At 31.8% G+C, this 16513-nt stretch overlaps 1 protein-coding gene across 2 annotated transcripts; it reads left to right on the forward strand.

Moving 5' to 3' along the window:
• Window positions 1–4556: 4556 nt before the first annotated feature.
• Window positions 4557–16367, forward strand: LOC132611184 (cytochrome P450 714A1-like). 2 transcript variants are annotated; one of them, XM_060325599.1, is made up of 5 exons: window positions 4557–5026; window positions 13743–13969; window positions 14400–14650; window positions 14733–15105; window positions 15806–16367. In XM_060325599.1, exons 1-5 carry the CDS (start codon window positions 4678–4680, stop codon window positions 16238–16240), a joined length of 1635 nt encoding a protein of 544 aa, XP_060181582.1. In that variant the 5' UTR covers window positions 4557–4677; the 3' UTR covers window positions 16241–16367. The 2 variants fall into 2 exon arrangements, with proteins under 2 accessions (XP_060181582.1, XP_060181583.1); XM_060325600.1 differs by lacking the exon at window positions 4557–5026 and adding an exon at window positions 5393–5862.
• The last annotated feature ends 146 nt before the right edge of the window (window positions 16368–16513 follow it).

A 16513-nucleotide genomic window follows, 5' to 3' on the forward strand; every position in this document is an offset into this window, starting at 1 on the left:
ATTGAAAATTTCAGGCCAATTTGGGGGGAAATCAAAATTGAATGGGATAAAAGGCGTTTTTTTTTTAAATCGGCTCGGCCAAACCGCTTTGCGGCAGTTTGTCCGCATAGATCTCGAAAAAATACGCAAGTTAAAAAAAAAACGCGTAAAACGGACGTCCGAGCGCAAAGTTATGACCATCTAAAGTTTGACGACTTTACAACTAGTTTTTCTCCCTATATTTTTTAGAATTATATTTATATTCAAAATAAAGTTATGTCTTGACTTTACAACTATTTGTTTTTTTGTTTATTAAAAAACGAAATATGAAAATAATTTTTTTTGGATTTTTGTATTTTGTTTATATAAAAAAATAGGAAAATAATTTTATATATAAAAACGAAATAGGAATACATATACCAATGAAATAGGATAAATATATATATATATATATATATATATATATATATTGTATTTCATTTATATAAAAACGAAATTGGAAAATATTATTCTTTTATATGAATATATATTTTGTTGGTATATAAACGAAAAAAAATAATTATTTTCCTATTTCGTTTTTATATAAATGAAATACAATATATATATATATATATATATATATATATATATATATATATATATATATATATATATATATATATATATATTTATCCTATTTCATTGGTATATGTATTCCTATTTCGTTTTTATATAAACGAAATGAAAATAAAATTATTTTCCTATTTTTTATATAAACGAAATACAAAAATACAAAAAAAATTATTTTCATATTTCGTTTTTTAATAAACGAAATACAAATTTTTTTTTTTACTATTTCGTAGATATACCAACGAAATGCAATATATATATATATATATATATATTCCAATTTCGTTTTTATATGAACGAAATTAATTTTTTTTTATCCTATTTCGTTTTTTAATACACGAAATGAAAAAAAAATTAAAATATATATATATATATATATATATATATATATATATATATATATATATATATATATATAATTTCCTATTTAGTTTGTTTATTCACGAAAAAAAAAAACATATTTCGTTGATTAATTCACGAAATGTAAAAAAAAAAAAATTGTTGCATTTCGTTTATTAATTCACGAAATGCAAAAAAAAAAAAAAAAAATTGTTGCATTTCGTTGATTAACTCACGAAATGCAAAAAAAAAAAAAAAAAAAAAAAAAAATTGTTGCATTTCGCTACACTTGTAGCGAAATGCAACAAAAATTCCGGCTATGAACAGTGCTTGTGTGGGTATTTCGTTGGATAATCAACGAAATACCCATTGTGGTATAAAAAAAAAAGGCAGCCTATTTTGGTCTAATGGCTGCAAAAATAAGTCATTTTAGCTCCGGACTCACATTTGTCGTCTTCGGTCGTCCCAAGGCAGCATGTATGGTAGGCCTTCCTTTTATTGTTATATTGTTCTTGGTTCGTTTGACATGAAGTTCGTGCATAAATTTCTTTGATGGCTTTAGTGATGAAAATAATAAACTCTTTAGTGATGAAAAATCAAAGAAAATAATAAAAACATATCACCTACGTCTTGGTGGCTTTTTCGTCAATAACATTTTCTTTTCTTTCTATTTTTGGAATAATTGGTAGATGTTGGTTTGTTGTTTCTTCAGATGTAATAATTAATCTTCAATTTAGATCCACCAATTTTTTTTTATTCATCAATTACATTCCATGCGTTCCTTGTAAAAAGAGTTCTAAGTAATTTCAGTTTACCGTTTGGCTGATTTTTGAGTTAAAGAACCGTCACTTAAAAATGTATATTTTAAATTAAATTGATGATAAAATTAAGTATACAAAATTGTCTTCTTTTTAATAGTTTAAAATTTTAAATAAAATAATATGCACAAAATTTATTAGTATATATATATATGACGGTAGACGTAAGTTAATATATATAATACCGTTGTCATATTATTCTGAAACTTCAACAGCATTGTAATTATAACCAAAGAAAGAGGGAAGTATACTGAACCAGGATGCAAGAGAGACTCCTACAGATAGACGCTCAAAAGTCGAAAATAAAAAGACTGTCTCGCATAACTAGTATCAGTGTTATGTGTGAGACCCATAATGAGTTATTCTACACACTCACATATATATAAAGGTAAATATCTGTACATATAACTATGCAAATGTAAAATTCATTTTTCCTTCATTATAGTAACTTAGTAAGTATTAATTAAAGGTTGTGGAACGCCTACCACAATTTTATTAGTATTAGGTAAAGAATTTGCAGTTTATAGTTTTACCCGGCAGAAAAACATATACACTATTTAAGATCCCTGCTTTATCATTCTCCTATAATACTCATATAAAGTAACATTAATTTACCACTAAGTAATTCAGTAATTATATAGCTTGAGGAGCAAAACTAAAATAAAATGTATATCGTTGATTGTAAACTTCTAGAGCAAAGACTCAGAAGATTTTTGTTTGAGATAATATTTTAGGTACGGATTGTTTGAAACAACATTATAGCAGAAATTAGCTTCCGTTTGATCATAGATTTTGGAAGTTTTTTTTCATTTTTTTTTTTAAAACATTGTTTGTCTATGGAATTTGATCAGTTCTTGCAAAAAATTTGAAGATTTATTTTTAAGTGTCAGACCAGTTTCTGGATGGAAATTTTCACCTACTCACAAAACTTCAATCTTGTTTCAAGTAAAATGCATGTCCAAACATAGGTTCAAACTCCAAAAATTATTTTTCAACACAACTTCAAATACTCTTATTTTCAAATTTCATAAAATCTATAGTCAAACGCTAGCTTAATCTCTATCAACTTTTCTATTGAGGAAAAGAACATGAAAAGCTGGAAAAAAAAACGTAAAAAGAATAAAGGAGCTTACAAGGCTAACAATGGAAGGGCAATAAAAATGGTCCATCATCTTTTAGTGCAGTTCCTTGTACATGTCCAATTTTCCGTTGCCATCATGCGTCTACATGCATGCACTTGCTTGCGTCGACAATATTGGAGATATTATTTCCTCTTTCATAAGGTATTTTAACAAAATGAGGCATCTATATATAAATTGTTTTTTCCAGTGGAAACACACATTTTTCTAAAACTGCCTACTTCTCTTAAAAGGAAATACCAGCTGTGAGAGGACCAAAAAAGAGATACAACAACAAAAATATACCCAGTATAATCTCATTAGGTAGGGTATGAGAGAGTAGAGTGTATGCAAACGTTATTTCTATCTTTACTAGGTATGGAGGCTGGTTCCGATAGACCTTCGACTTAAGAAGAGATATAAGCCTGAATTAATTATAACATATTTCGGCAGTTCAATTGAATTTATTATTTTATGCTCAACTTATTTATATATATGATAAAATTTCACTCATCATGGATTCTTCAATTTTTTTACGTCAAACTCATTATGAATTCATTAACTCTAGATCATGAATAATCCTTCTCTGTTGAGATTTTTTTTTTTTGGGGGGCAATTCATCACACCTGTCTCGATTTCCGTTTCAAGGCCTTGGAGAAACAGAAAATACTCCCTCCGTTCTATATTACTTGTCACATTTCTCTTTTACACGTCCTTTAAGAAATTATAAGTGAGAGATGCTTTTAACTAATTTACTCTTAACTCTTTTTAATAAATATATAGTGTATTATGTGTCTTATCCATATTGTTTTACTTTCAAGAACAATGTTAAGGGCAGTAAAACTTAGTTAATTCTATTTTGTTTTTGTAAATTAATAAGTATTTTGAAATGACTGTTTTTATTAATGTTGAATGGAAAGAGTACCACTTAGTTTGTCCTGCCCAATGATTTCCCCCAAAAAAAGAAAAATGCTCAATGATGGCATCAAACTGTCGGCATTCTCTTATCCCATTCCGCCAATCAGTAATATCCGCTCTTAATTTTTAGCACAATATTAAGATCCAAATTTTTAGTACTTCTATCAACTTTAGCCTTGGAGGATTTGATTGATATCCGTTTAGGTCTTAAAAAGAATACCAAAGACGTGTGATTACGGCATTTATACTATTTTAATTGAAGCAAAAGTCTTAATCAAGAGATGCCCACTGTATATTTAACAGCTTAATTATTTCACTATCAGGGGTTTATTATATTTTTACTTTAATCATTCTAGTCTAACTATGATAGCGGGTGAGGAAGGGGACTTCCTAGTTCCTTATTAGTTACGATAGTAATTATTAGTCACATGAGATGTCAAAATCAGTCCATCAGATCGTGAGATGGTTCGAATTTCTTTCATTTTGAGAATTTCGGCAAAAAGTACTTTGCTTTCTTTAATTGGATTAATTATATCTTGCCTAAATTCAAATTAATCAAGCCCTCTAAATTTAGAACATGGAACAGTACAAAAAAGCCAATAAGTGCAGTAGTTATCTTTAATAGTCATCATTTATATTATAACACAGAATATAAGATACCATATATGACACTCCCGTACGTCGTGCCAAATGCCGATGCCCTATTTGTTAGTATTAGTATTATATATGAAATGAATATATTAATAATAAGGTGACCAAAAGGGTGTCAAAATCTGGCAGCACATTATATATACAAGTCTCCCCCAATACATTACTGCAACCTGATTTAATTAGGACCCTCAGAACCACTTGCTATAATACTGTGTGTCCAAAGAAAGGTGCATGAAAAGCCAAAAATGAAGACTACTGCTTTTCTAGTCTCCCTTCTTCTTCTTCTTTCTCTTCTTTCTCCTAATTTGTTAAATAGCTTTTCTTCATTATTGGTGTTAATTCTAGCGCTTATTGGTCTTGGGGGATTTTATATCTTTAATACTCTGTGGCTAAAGTCAGCTCAGAGACTTCGATTTAAGCTTCAGAAGCAAGGCATCTACGGGCCTAAACCATCTTTTTTATATGGAAATGTCGCTGAAATGCAAAAGATTCAAGCTGCATCAATCAAGTCTCACAGCAACTATGGTGAATTTGTAGCTCATGATTATACTTCCTCACTCTTTCCGTACTTTGAACAATGGCGAAAACTCTACGGTAATTTATCTTTTTCATATATCATTCTTTTAAAAGGGTGCTTTGAAACAAAGTTGTCTCCATGTAATTTATACATAGTAGCCGTAAAAATAGCCACTAATGCTTGCATTGGTTCGAGCTGTCTAAATCAAACTCTTCGGGATGCAGTCCTTCCCCGATCCTGGCTAACACGGGTAGGGGTGGGCATGGTATGATATATACCGTTTATCATATCGAAATTGAAATTTTTTATACCGCGATTTTGTATTATGATATTTGATACGATATTTGGTATGTATTTTTAAAAAATTTGATATTCGGTATTTATAAAGAAAATATCGAAATACTGAATACCATACCGAAGTATATAATTACATATACAATTCATATTTATTAGTATATATTATAATACTAACAAATATTTAAATTAGTATTAGTACAAAATCAACTATTTAGACGTTTGCACTTTGACTACTCTTTCTTGATTGAAGTGTTTTTGTTGTGTAATTGATTTGCGAAAGGGATTGCTTTTAGTTTTTTTGAATTTTTCATATGTGAGGTGTTAGTACTGTAAGAATTTTTATTATTCTTATGTGTGGCCCAATTAATGTAAAACCCATAACTAATATTTAATGAAGAATAAATCTCGTCCGTTAGATCGGTTACTTGATGGACGTACCGGATTAAGTCTCAACTCCTATAAATTGGTCCTCCCTCCACCCATTAGGGTTACCACTTATTCTATATACTTTTTCCATCATTGACGGCTGTGGTAACGTAAGGCTAGGGCAAGGAGGTAGAAACCAATTTCAAACTTACGCTTCCGCTCTCATCTGCGATAATGTCTTCCGCATCAGGTATGTTTTCCGTATTATCTCCATGTAAGATTATTGTGTTCAAGATCCTGTGTGAATTAAGTTAATCTTACAAGTACGATATAATTAAGTCGTTTTTTGAATAGGCAAAGTAATTCTCTATGATATGATTATATGCTCGACAAAGTCGAACAAACTTTAGTTATCAATTTACGGTACCATAAAATACCGAAATCGAAATTACCATACCGAAATTTTAAATATCGTATCATGCTCATCCCTAAACCCGGGAGGCATGGCACTGCATTTTTTTTATATCATCCTTTTATGCTTTGGATATATCTAGGCAACTTCTTCTTCCTTTGTTTGGGGGTTTATTTTTTTGTTTTCTTGTTCTACTTGGCTTGATTGATGGAATGTTTTACGTAATTCCACGTGACTGATGCACCATAAAGAACCAAGAACAATAGAAAGATAACTGACCTTGTTGATTAAAGAAAAAGGATTGCAATAATTAGCTTGAAAGAAAGAAAGGGTCAGTTTCTGTACTTCAAAACTTCCAGGCAGTTTCCAAAATCATGTCTGTAATGGAAATGAAAAAGGATTCTAAAGTTTGTCCATTTTTTAATTTTTATGTTTATATAAGAGAGTGCTTGATATTAGGTCAGTGTACACTCTACCCTCCACAGACCTCACATGGTGGGATTATACTGGGCTTGTTGTTGTTGTAGTATATAAGAGAGTGCTTGATAAAATTAGAAGGGAAAAAAAGAGAAAGGACGTATATGTTTGCTTAACTAAACTTTAATTTGTTCAGCTTGGCTTTTACACAGAAAATTCAAAGCGGCTGGGGGAGCTTTGAGTTTTTTTTTTCTTCTGAATTTTATTTGTCAAAGATCGTAATTTGTCTGTCTCTATAGTATGTGAGGCAAATGAAGAAGAGCCTGTCAAAATAGTTTAGTAATATTATTATACTGCTACCATGTTGCTTACAAATTTGGCTAATGAATCAACTGCAATGTTCTGCTCTCGAAGAAACTTTAAGTTGCATGCTAAGTACTTTGAACTGATTAAAAAATCTAAGAGCATTAAAAATTAAGAGAGACATGTGCTAGGTTCTGCGTCGCTAGCTTGAATTATCTCTTACTCTCTTCCTCCCAATTTATGTGACACTGTTAGAATTTCGGGTCAAACCAATTTTTTTTATATATGTCTTTTAAATATTATAATAATATTTTTTACGTAATTTTTAAATATATCACTTTTATTATGAAAAACTCAAAGCTTTGTGTCGAATTTACTATCAAAGTTTAAAATTTTGAATCTCAAAATTACAATTGTGTCGCCTGAGTTGAAATAGAGGAAGTATTATGTAATCAGACTCTGACTTGCTACTATAAAGTAGTAGTAGTCGATTCAAAAAAGAAAAAAGGAAAGAAAAGAAAAGAAAAGAAAAGCAGGAAAGAGAATATAAAATCCAAAGCTTTAGAGATTACTGATCTCATCATATGCACCAAGTATTGTCTTCTTGGTATTATTATATTTTGGCCCTCTTTGCTTTTTTCTAATACACTTACTACTAATTAATACAGCAATAATTTTCTTCTAGATGGGCATGGCATATTCTTCCAAGTAGGCGTTTGGACGAGTAAATTCCGATTCATAAAAAGTCATTCACCCATGAGAATTGCCAAGTAATATTTTTATTTCTTTTAGGATTATAATATCAATCAATAATTATTATTTTTCTCAGAATATACTAAACACTCAAAACCCTCCTTCCCTTCTAATTGACATGTCATGTCACATAATATTATACTTTTTTAATAATAAATTTATTTAACTCAATTTAATCCAAATCAATTTTACCAACCCATACCCATTTTATAACCGGGTTAGAGAACATCAAACAAAGTTACCTCAAAATTACAAAATTATGACAAAATAACCTCAAACTTTCAGAAAGTAAGGAGCTTTGTATATCTAAGGTTTAGGTTGTACACAATTGATAACAAAAACAAAAAAAAAAATCCCAAAAGTCACACATTCACTGCTCAGAGATGAAAAGCTATGATAAATATCTCAAAATACCCCAAAAATCACTAAATTTACTGCTCAAAGAAGAAAAGCTACGATAAATTATCTCAAACTTCCAGAAAATAAAGAGCTTTGTGTATATAAGATTTGGGTTGTACACAATTGATTAAAAAAAAAAATCCCAAAATTCACACATTTACTGCTCAAAGAAGAAAAGCTATGATAAAAAACTTAAAATTACCCCAACAATCACTAAATTCACTGCTCGAAGAAGAAAAATTATTATAAATTATCTCAAACTTTCAGAAAGTAAAGAGTTGTTGACGTTTTTTAACCGGAGTCAAATGAGTATTAAGATATGAGTTGGTTGGTTAAATGGGTTTGAGTTAAATTGAGTAAGAAAAATATTAGAAAATAGAATTTTATGTGACATGACATGCCAACTAGGAAATAAGAAATATTTTATATATTTAGTATATTCTGAGGAAAATAGTGATAGTTGAGAGATATCCTAGTCCTAAAATAAACAAAAGTGATATTATTTGACAATTTTCAATACTTGGGTGACCTTTTAGGAAATTTACTCGCGTTTGGACATGCGATTTGAGATGAAATCAGAGATGAAATTCTAAACCATTCAAAAAGGCATGATTTGGGATTTCAAATCATGATTGCAAAAATTTTAAATGTAAAACTTAACCCATAATTTGGTAGATGCATTTATCAACCATTTATATCAAATATTAATCTGCAAGTTGGTAGGATATCTTTAACAATTGCTCCCAAAAATCATTTTTCAACCTCATTAACAGTTAAATTATTATTCATGTTAATTTATTGAACTAAAGTTTGATTAATTGATGTTGTATTTTTTAGAAAGACCTTCTAGTAGCGTATTAATTTTGTTATGAACTATGAGTTGCTCATTTGGTAAGATTATGTAAGAATTGAGAAAGTTTTGATGGTTTTCATAACTTGTGGATTTTTATATCTATAAGAAAAAATACAACTTAAGAAATTCAAATTACATGTCCAAACATGATTTCAAATCATATCCAAACGGCTCCTAAGCGGATGACAATGTCATTTTCATTTTACCTTCCCCCGAGGAAAATAAGAGGCCATATGTTAGAAAACTGTACATATTCTTGGCTACAGGGCGGAAGCTACAAATGCCCATGGGGTGTCAAGCGACACCCTTCGCCGTAAAATTACATTGTATAGATAGGTAAAAATTTAGTTTTATAGGTATATATACTAGTTTTGACGCCTCTTGACATAAGTTTAAGGTTTAGCTCAGTGGTTAAGAGGTTGCAAAAAGTCCCGTGTTCGAGCCTGGATTGTGACATATTTATATTTTTTGACACTCCTTTTAATATAAATCTTGGCTCCGCCACTGCTTGGCTAGGTTATAGTGATCAAATTAGAAAAACTTTCCAAATGCGGACAGCGTATTTGTTAATACGCAAACGCAAACGACAATACCGATGGAGATGATATGATTTAATACTGTAAAATTGGGAATTGGAAGGGAGAAAACTGGAAAGGAGAGGGACCATTTTTGTTTGAGATTTAAGTTATATATATTGACAAATTAAAATTATTAATATTAGCAAATATTAATTTGTGATGATAGGTTACTTATCTTTCTTCAAATTATCACTTAATGCTTGTCATGCAATTCATTTATAATTGTATCTACTAAATAATATAATTGGACAAATATCTTTGCACTGTACATATATCACTCCATCGAACTTAAATGTGTAACTTGGTATATCAAATATCTTATCATGTCTTACTTTTTATTAATGTGGATCTAGCTTCTCAAAATTGTGTTTGTGTTCTAAATTTATCAGTATCTGTTATTAAAAAAGAGTACTTCGGGGTCTTCTTTAATTTTAAAATATTTTTATATATTTATTTTCATTTATTTTACGGAAAAGGGTCAAATATACTCCTGTACAATTAGAAAAGGGTTAAATATACCCCTCGTTATACTTTGAGTTCAAATATACTCTTTCCGTTATACTTTGGGTCCAAATATACCCTTCTATTTTACTTTGGGTTCAAATATATCACTCCTCCGTTAAAATTATCCAAGATGAACATGAAATCTGACGTGGCGCTGACAACTCGATGAGGTGGACATCACGTGGCATACCACCTCACCACCCCCAACCCATTTACCCCTCTCTTCCCTTCTTCTTCCATCACTACAATTTCCTCCCCCTTCACAATCTTTGTCACCATTAGCACCACCACTTAATAAATAAACACTTATGTTCAAGTGATTCCAAATCTCATTCATGGCCTAATGACTTCCTAATTTGTTCAAGTGTTAGCCATATTATTCTTCTGCAACAATAGCAGCAAAACAGTAGTAGCAGAAAGCTTGCAATTTGCTTAACCATGAAATCATCACTAAAGACCTTTACACAATATTCATCCACCTTCCGTGCTTATACAATCTCAGCTTCAATCGATTTCCCAATGCATAAAATGAATCGAAAGGTAGCCTGCGATATACCCACTGACCAATTCTCGCTTATGAAACTGATTGATTCTTCTCTCTCTTCAAATGGGTACACTCCTACTTCTCTTCTATTCCACGAATACTCTCGATTCATTGATTGTAATTTATGTAATAAACTTATCAGACTCTATACAGTTTTTATTTATAAAGTGGTGGTGCTAATGGTGGCAAAGGTTGTGAAGGGGGAGGAAATAGTAGTGATGGAAGAAGAAGAGAAGAGAAGAGAGGGGTAAATGGGTTGGGGGTGATGAGGTGGCATGTCATGTGATGTCCACCTCACCGAGTTGTCAGCGCCACGTCAGAATCCATATCCATCTTGGATAATTTTAACGGAGGAGGGGTATATTTGAACCCAAAATAAAATAGAGAGGTATATTTAGACCCAAAGTATAACGAAAAGGGTATATTTGAACTCAACGTATAATGAGGGTATATTTAACCCTTTTCTAATGATACAGGGTATATTTAACCCTTTTCCGTTTATTTTAAATAGAATTAAAACTTTAACTCTTAACTACATTCACTGTTTGAAGTCAATGCATGGATCCCCGTATTTTTTTAACTGAAAGCCTGAAGTTTTGATCAAACATGTACTGTAATATCTTCATTAAATATAAGTCAGATTAGGGTCACGTACCCTTAATCGACGGACACATCTAGTCACTCTCTCCTTTCGAATTTGTTTGTGGTATACTGGTATTACTTCCTGTTCTAATTTCTTCCTAAAAAGGTGAGGTTTTTTATCAAATGAAAAACTATACTAAATTAAGAACAACTGAACCAATTTATAACCAAAACTAAGTGTCGAATTTGACTTTAATGATGGTCATTTTTGGAGTGATATTTGACAATAATCTCCTAAGATTTAATATATTGTAGTTAAAGTATGGATTCAAATTACCATCAAATTGTAAAGATCTAGTTTCCAAAGAAACTAGAGATATTCAAGGTGTGGTTTTGGTTATTAGGACAATCTTTTCACAAAAAATAAATAATTTTTTACTTATTTTTTTTTACTAAGTAAGCAGAACATATTGACCCAAAACATTCTTTATATATAATTTAGACAAACATTATGTGATGGGGGTGCAGGGGTAGAGATAGAGAGGAAACAATAAACATGGATGGAGAAGAAACAATCAACGGATGAGCGAAAATTTTCTAAGTTAAGATTAAACCAACATTGCATCCTTATCTCTATTTTCACCTCCCTAGTAGGTGTCCTCCTATTCAAGTGTACTAATAATAGAGGGCTAGAGTACTGCAGCAGGACGAGTTGACAAGTTAATAATCCTTGAGACAAAAAATACCGTTCATGCGTAGAGATAAGAGTACTTCCTAATTGATTAATGATCTATCGATTATCTATCCCCATTGTACTTACACATGCTCAGAAGATGACAAGAATCTTTTGTTCGAGCAAATTATGCTACTAGTACTCCTAGTAGGTGAAGAGTGCAAAATTGTAAAAGAAATTAAAAAAAAAAAAAAGGTTAACATATATTCTGACTACCAAGTACTGCCGTTTTCATATAATGTTGATGTGATTTAAGTTATATGTCCAACATTACAGATATATGCTTTCTCTGTTTCAATTTATGTGAACCTATGTGAATCTTTTATTATTGGGGAGTCTACGAGGTGTTTCTTTGATCACTTTTTTTTTTGCATTTTTTTCAAATTATTTAAAGTATAAATTATCATGACTTATAGTACTTTTTATGTAGTTTCTAAATTTATAAATTTTATTTTTATAAACTTGAAAAATCTATGTCAAAATTCACAGTCAAAGTTATAAAGTTTGACTCTCGTACTCCAAAAAGGTTCACATAAATTGAAACGGAGGAAGTATAATCTAATTGAATATAGCAGATTGTTACCTTCTTTTTACAGGTTAATATATCGAACTTGATATGAAAGGATACCTTTTGATGTTATTCAACATAATCTTGTAGCATGAAAAAAATTATACCCATCAATGCAAAAAACATAAACTTATTTTTTAGGTCAAATCTCTAAATGGTGAACTGTCTAAATGTAAGGCCAATTTGAGGACAGTAATTGACTAGATGGAGGTGGGTCACAGTTAGACACATGTAAGAGTTAGACAACAAGTATCCTCATTAACCATGTGATACCATGGTGTTGCTATGCTGCTTTTAGAGGTACTCCATTAGTCACCTTTTGACTTTTCGGCCTATCAACTTATCAAATCTCATTATAGCTTTAGGGTGGGTTTGGTACGAACGAAAATGTTTTTCATTGAAAACGTTTTTTCTAGAAAATAAGTAAACTCTTAATACTTATTCCTAATGTTTGGTAAGTAAGTACAAAAAATTATTCAAGCAAAAATTACTGGGGGGTGGTGGACGAGGGTATGAGATGAAATATGTTGGAGGGTGTGAAGGAGTGAAATATTATTTATGAAACTTGTTTTCTCTACGAAAAGTCCCTTCATTTTAAAAAAATTTATTTTCTTAGAGAACATACTTTCCAAAAATATTGACACCAAACATGAAAATTTTAAAATTTAATCTCTGGAAATGTTTTCCTCCATACCAAACAATAGTGGAATTCCAATATTAACCATTATTATTGGACAAATTTCATGCTAAGTCAGTTCAAAAACATAAAATAATTCGTCAGGTGTTAACCAGCGCCTATTTCACATTGCATTAATCCATTATCGAATTAAGAATTCTCTCAGTATCTCTAAGAAAGGTAAAATCTGAGGAAATTCCCATCCTAAAGTACCAGGGTCTAGTTCGCTAATTTTTTTTTTTTTTTTTTTTAAAGTGATTAAACATTTCCTTATGCTTATTCCCAGTGGCGAATTCATGAATTTTAAGTCATTTGAATTCAATTGCCTTTAATCCAACTTTTTAACTAGTGCAGTCATTATCATATCCTCAGATTGAGTGCTCTGCCTTTATTTTTATTTATTTTCACTAAGTTTGTAATATAAAATTATATATATTCGGGTTAACGATAATCATCAGTTGAAATAGAGGTTTTTCCCAGCAACATTCAGTAGGAAATTTGTGATATAAAATATCATTTTCCCACCCCATTCTTGCCGAGCTAACTCACTGGAAAAATGCATGGTGGGAAACAGGTTCCCATTGAAACATTGAAAAACATCACAATTTTTCCGCGTGAAAACACTACTATTTAGATTTTCCCAGAGATATTCAGTGAGAAATAGCCACTGAATATTTTACAATGGAAAATAAGTGGAAAAATAGAGAATTTTTAATAGTGAATGGAAGGTTCGCAGTTGATTTATCCTGAAGTATGAAACGGTCTATTTGTTCCTGAATAACTTGATCTCTTGTTGGTGTGATTGCAGGTCCTGTATATACATATTCAACAGGAAACAAGCAACATTTGTATGTGAACCAGCCAGAGCTAGTAAAGGAAATGAACCAAAGTAATAGCCTGGATTTAGGGAAACCTTCTTATGTCACCAAGAGACTTGCCCCTATGCTTGGAAATGGTATTTTGAGGTCTAATGGTCACATTTGGGCCATGCAGAGGAAAATTGTAGCCCCCGAATTCTTCATGGACAAGGTCAAGGTAATTGATGTAAAAGAAAATAACAAGAAATCTGACACCCATGACCCATATACTATAATTCGTGATCGGAAATTACAGATAAAACTGGAATGAGCTACGACTTCGCTGCTAAATTGATCGTATAACAATTTTTTTTTACAGTCTGTAGCTAATCCGTCACTAAGCAACCAACTTTGTTGTTTAACTACATAATTTATTTGTTGCTAATCCTATTTTTTTTTAGTTGCAACCTCCAAAAAAATTGAAATTAGCTACGAATTTCGGCGCTAATATGTCATTAAATTGCTCATAGCTAACAGAATATTTTGATAATCTGTCACTAATCCGTCACCAAATAGGATTAGCGATGGATTTTTGCTATTTAGCTACGAATTTGTCCATACTAATTCTTGATTTTTAATAGTTATGAATCTTGAAAATGAATTTACAGGTCATGGTGAGCCTAATGTTGCAGTCAGCAGAGCTATTGACCAGAAAATGGGATGAAAGGATTGAAGCTGAAGGGGGCAAAATGGCAGAGATCAGTGTTGGAGAGGATCTAAGAAGCCTCTCAGCAGATGTGATATCAAGGGCTTGCTTTGGGAGCTCATATTTTAAAGGCAAAAAGATTTTCTCAAAGCTTCGAACCCTTCAAAAAGTCATATCAAACCAAAGTATACTTTTTGGCTCTCCTGCATTAGGGTACATTCTCTTACTTGCACATTTTGATAGCGAACTTACTTTTTCTTTCCTCATTATTGACTTAAGGATTACTACGCTATAGGTTTCTTCCGAGTAGGCAACAAAGGGAGATTGAGAACTTAGAGAAGGAGATAGAGTCGCTGATATGGGAAGCAGTGAAAGAACGAGAAAGGGAATGCTTAGAGACACCCTCAAATGAGAAGGACTTGTTGCATTCAATACTTGAGGGTGCCATCAATGATGACAATGTAGGCGAGCATTCATCCAGGAAATTCATCGTTGACAATTGCAAGAACATATACTTTGCAGGACATGAGTCCACTGCTGTTGCTGCATCTTGGTGCCTCATGCTTCTGGCTCTACATCCAGAATGGCAATCTCTTATCAGCCAGGAAATGATTCAGATTTGCCCCGATGGTGTCCTAGATTCAGAGTCGGTCTCCAAGATGAAAATGGTACTTATCACATTACTTGGCCACTCAACCATATCATTCTAATTTAATCTGTGTTGAATTGTCTGACCATCCCGTCCAAAAGCTAGAAAGTGTTGGAAAAAATGCTTTTTCTACTCTGATGTCTCAAAAAGAAATGTTCAAATTCATGTTTAGGTTCACTCTCATAATATCTTGTTAAGGGTCTTTAATATGATAATAATTATTCTTTTACGCGTTAGCTTTTAAAACCATATATAACAAGACCAATTTTGATAGTCTTTAAATTCAAATTGTGCAATTGGGACTGATCACTGTCTTGATAGTCTTGAATTGCTTGTACATTGTCATAATAATTAGATGGTTTCCAACGATCAAACGTTAGCATCTGTGCAATTCTTTACCTATACATTCTTTTGTTTTTTCACTTTGAAATAAGTGGAAAAGGGAGACAAAACTCTTCCTCTTTTCTTTTATTGTGCTGGATTTTCTTTTGTTTAATCTTTGTTGCTTCTGCTCCTAGTTTATACTAAAAGAGTTTGTTAAATTTTGGGGGATGCACATTCATCGGTGAAATATTCTTAAGGACAGTGTCTACACGCTTCAAGCTAAAAATGATTTTCCTGTTGTTTCCGTGATTGTTCAACAGAAAGAACAGCTTTTTCATTACTTGAGTATATGATGTCAAAACAATTTTTATCTAACAATTAAGCTTGATATGAAGGTGACAATGGTCATTCAAGAAGCAATGCGCTTGTATCCACCAGCCGCATTTGTGTCAAGGGAGGCACTGGAAGATACACAGATTGGTCACATTGTTGTGCCAAAAGGCGTATGCTTGTGGACCTTGATCCCAACACTGCATCGCGACCCTGAAATCTGGGGTCGAGATGCCAACGAATTCAAGCCAGAGAGGTTTGAAAATGGAGTTTCGGGTGCTTGCAAATTGCCACAAGTTTATATCCCATTTGGACTAGGTCCTCGGCTCTGCCTAGGCCGGAATTTCGCAATGGTGCAGCTAAAGGTTGTGATTTCACTCATCATTTCCAAGTTTCGTTTCTCTCTATCTCCCAAATACAGACACTCACCAGCTTATAGGATGATTGTAGAACCAGGCCAAGGAGTACACATTCTTGTTGAGAGATTGAAGCAATGTTGACAAACTGGATACATATAATATGCTTCAAGCAGACTCTTCCTCTTACTTTAATTTTGTTCTTTTCAGCTTGTGTTGAAAGTGTAAATGCCGATACATAAATAAATACTACATAGTTGTGTTTCAATTAGATGTGTGGTACTAGTAGAGATTAGTGCATCGAGCCCCGTGGCTTCTTTTTTTTTTTTTTTTTAGCCCATCCTTTCTAGTTAAAGTTTTCCCCTTTTTGCTAACATAAAAAATGGTCTGCGGATGGGGTGTTGAGCTTGTGAAGTT

Source organism: Lycium barbarum, chromosome 9 (assembly GCF_019175385.1).
Source record: "Lycium barbarum isolate Lr01 chromosome 9, ASM1917538v2, whole genome shotgun sequence".
In the NCBI taxonomy this organism is placed as follows: Eukaryota; Viridiplantae; Streptophyta; class Magnoliopsida; order Solanales; family Solanaceae; genus Lycium; species Lycium barbarum.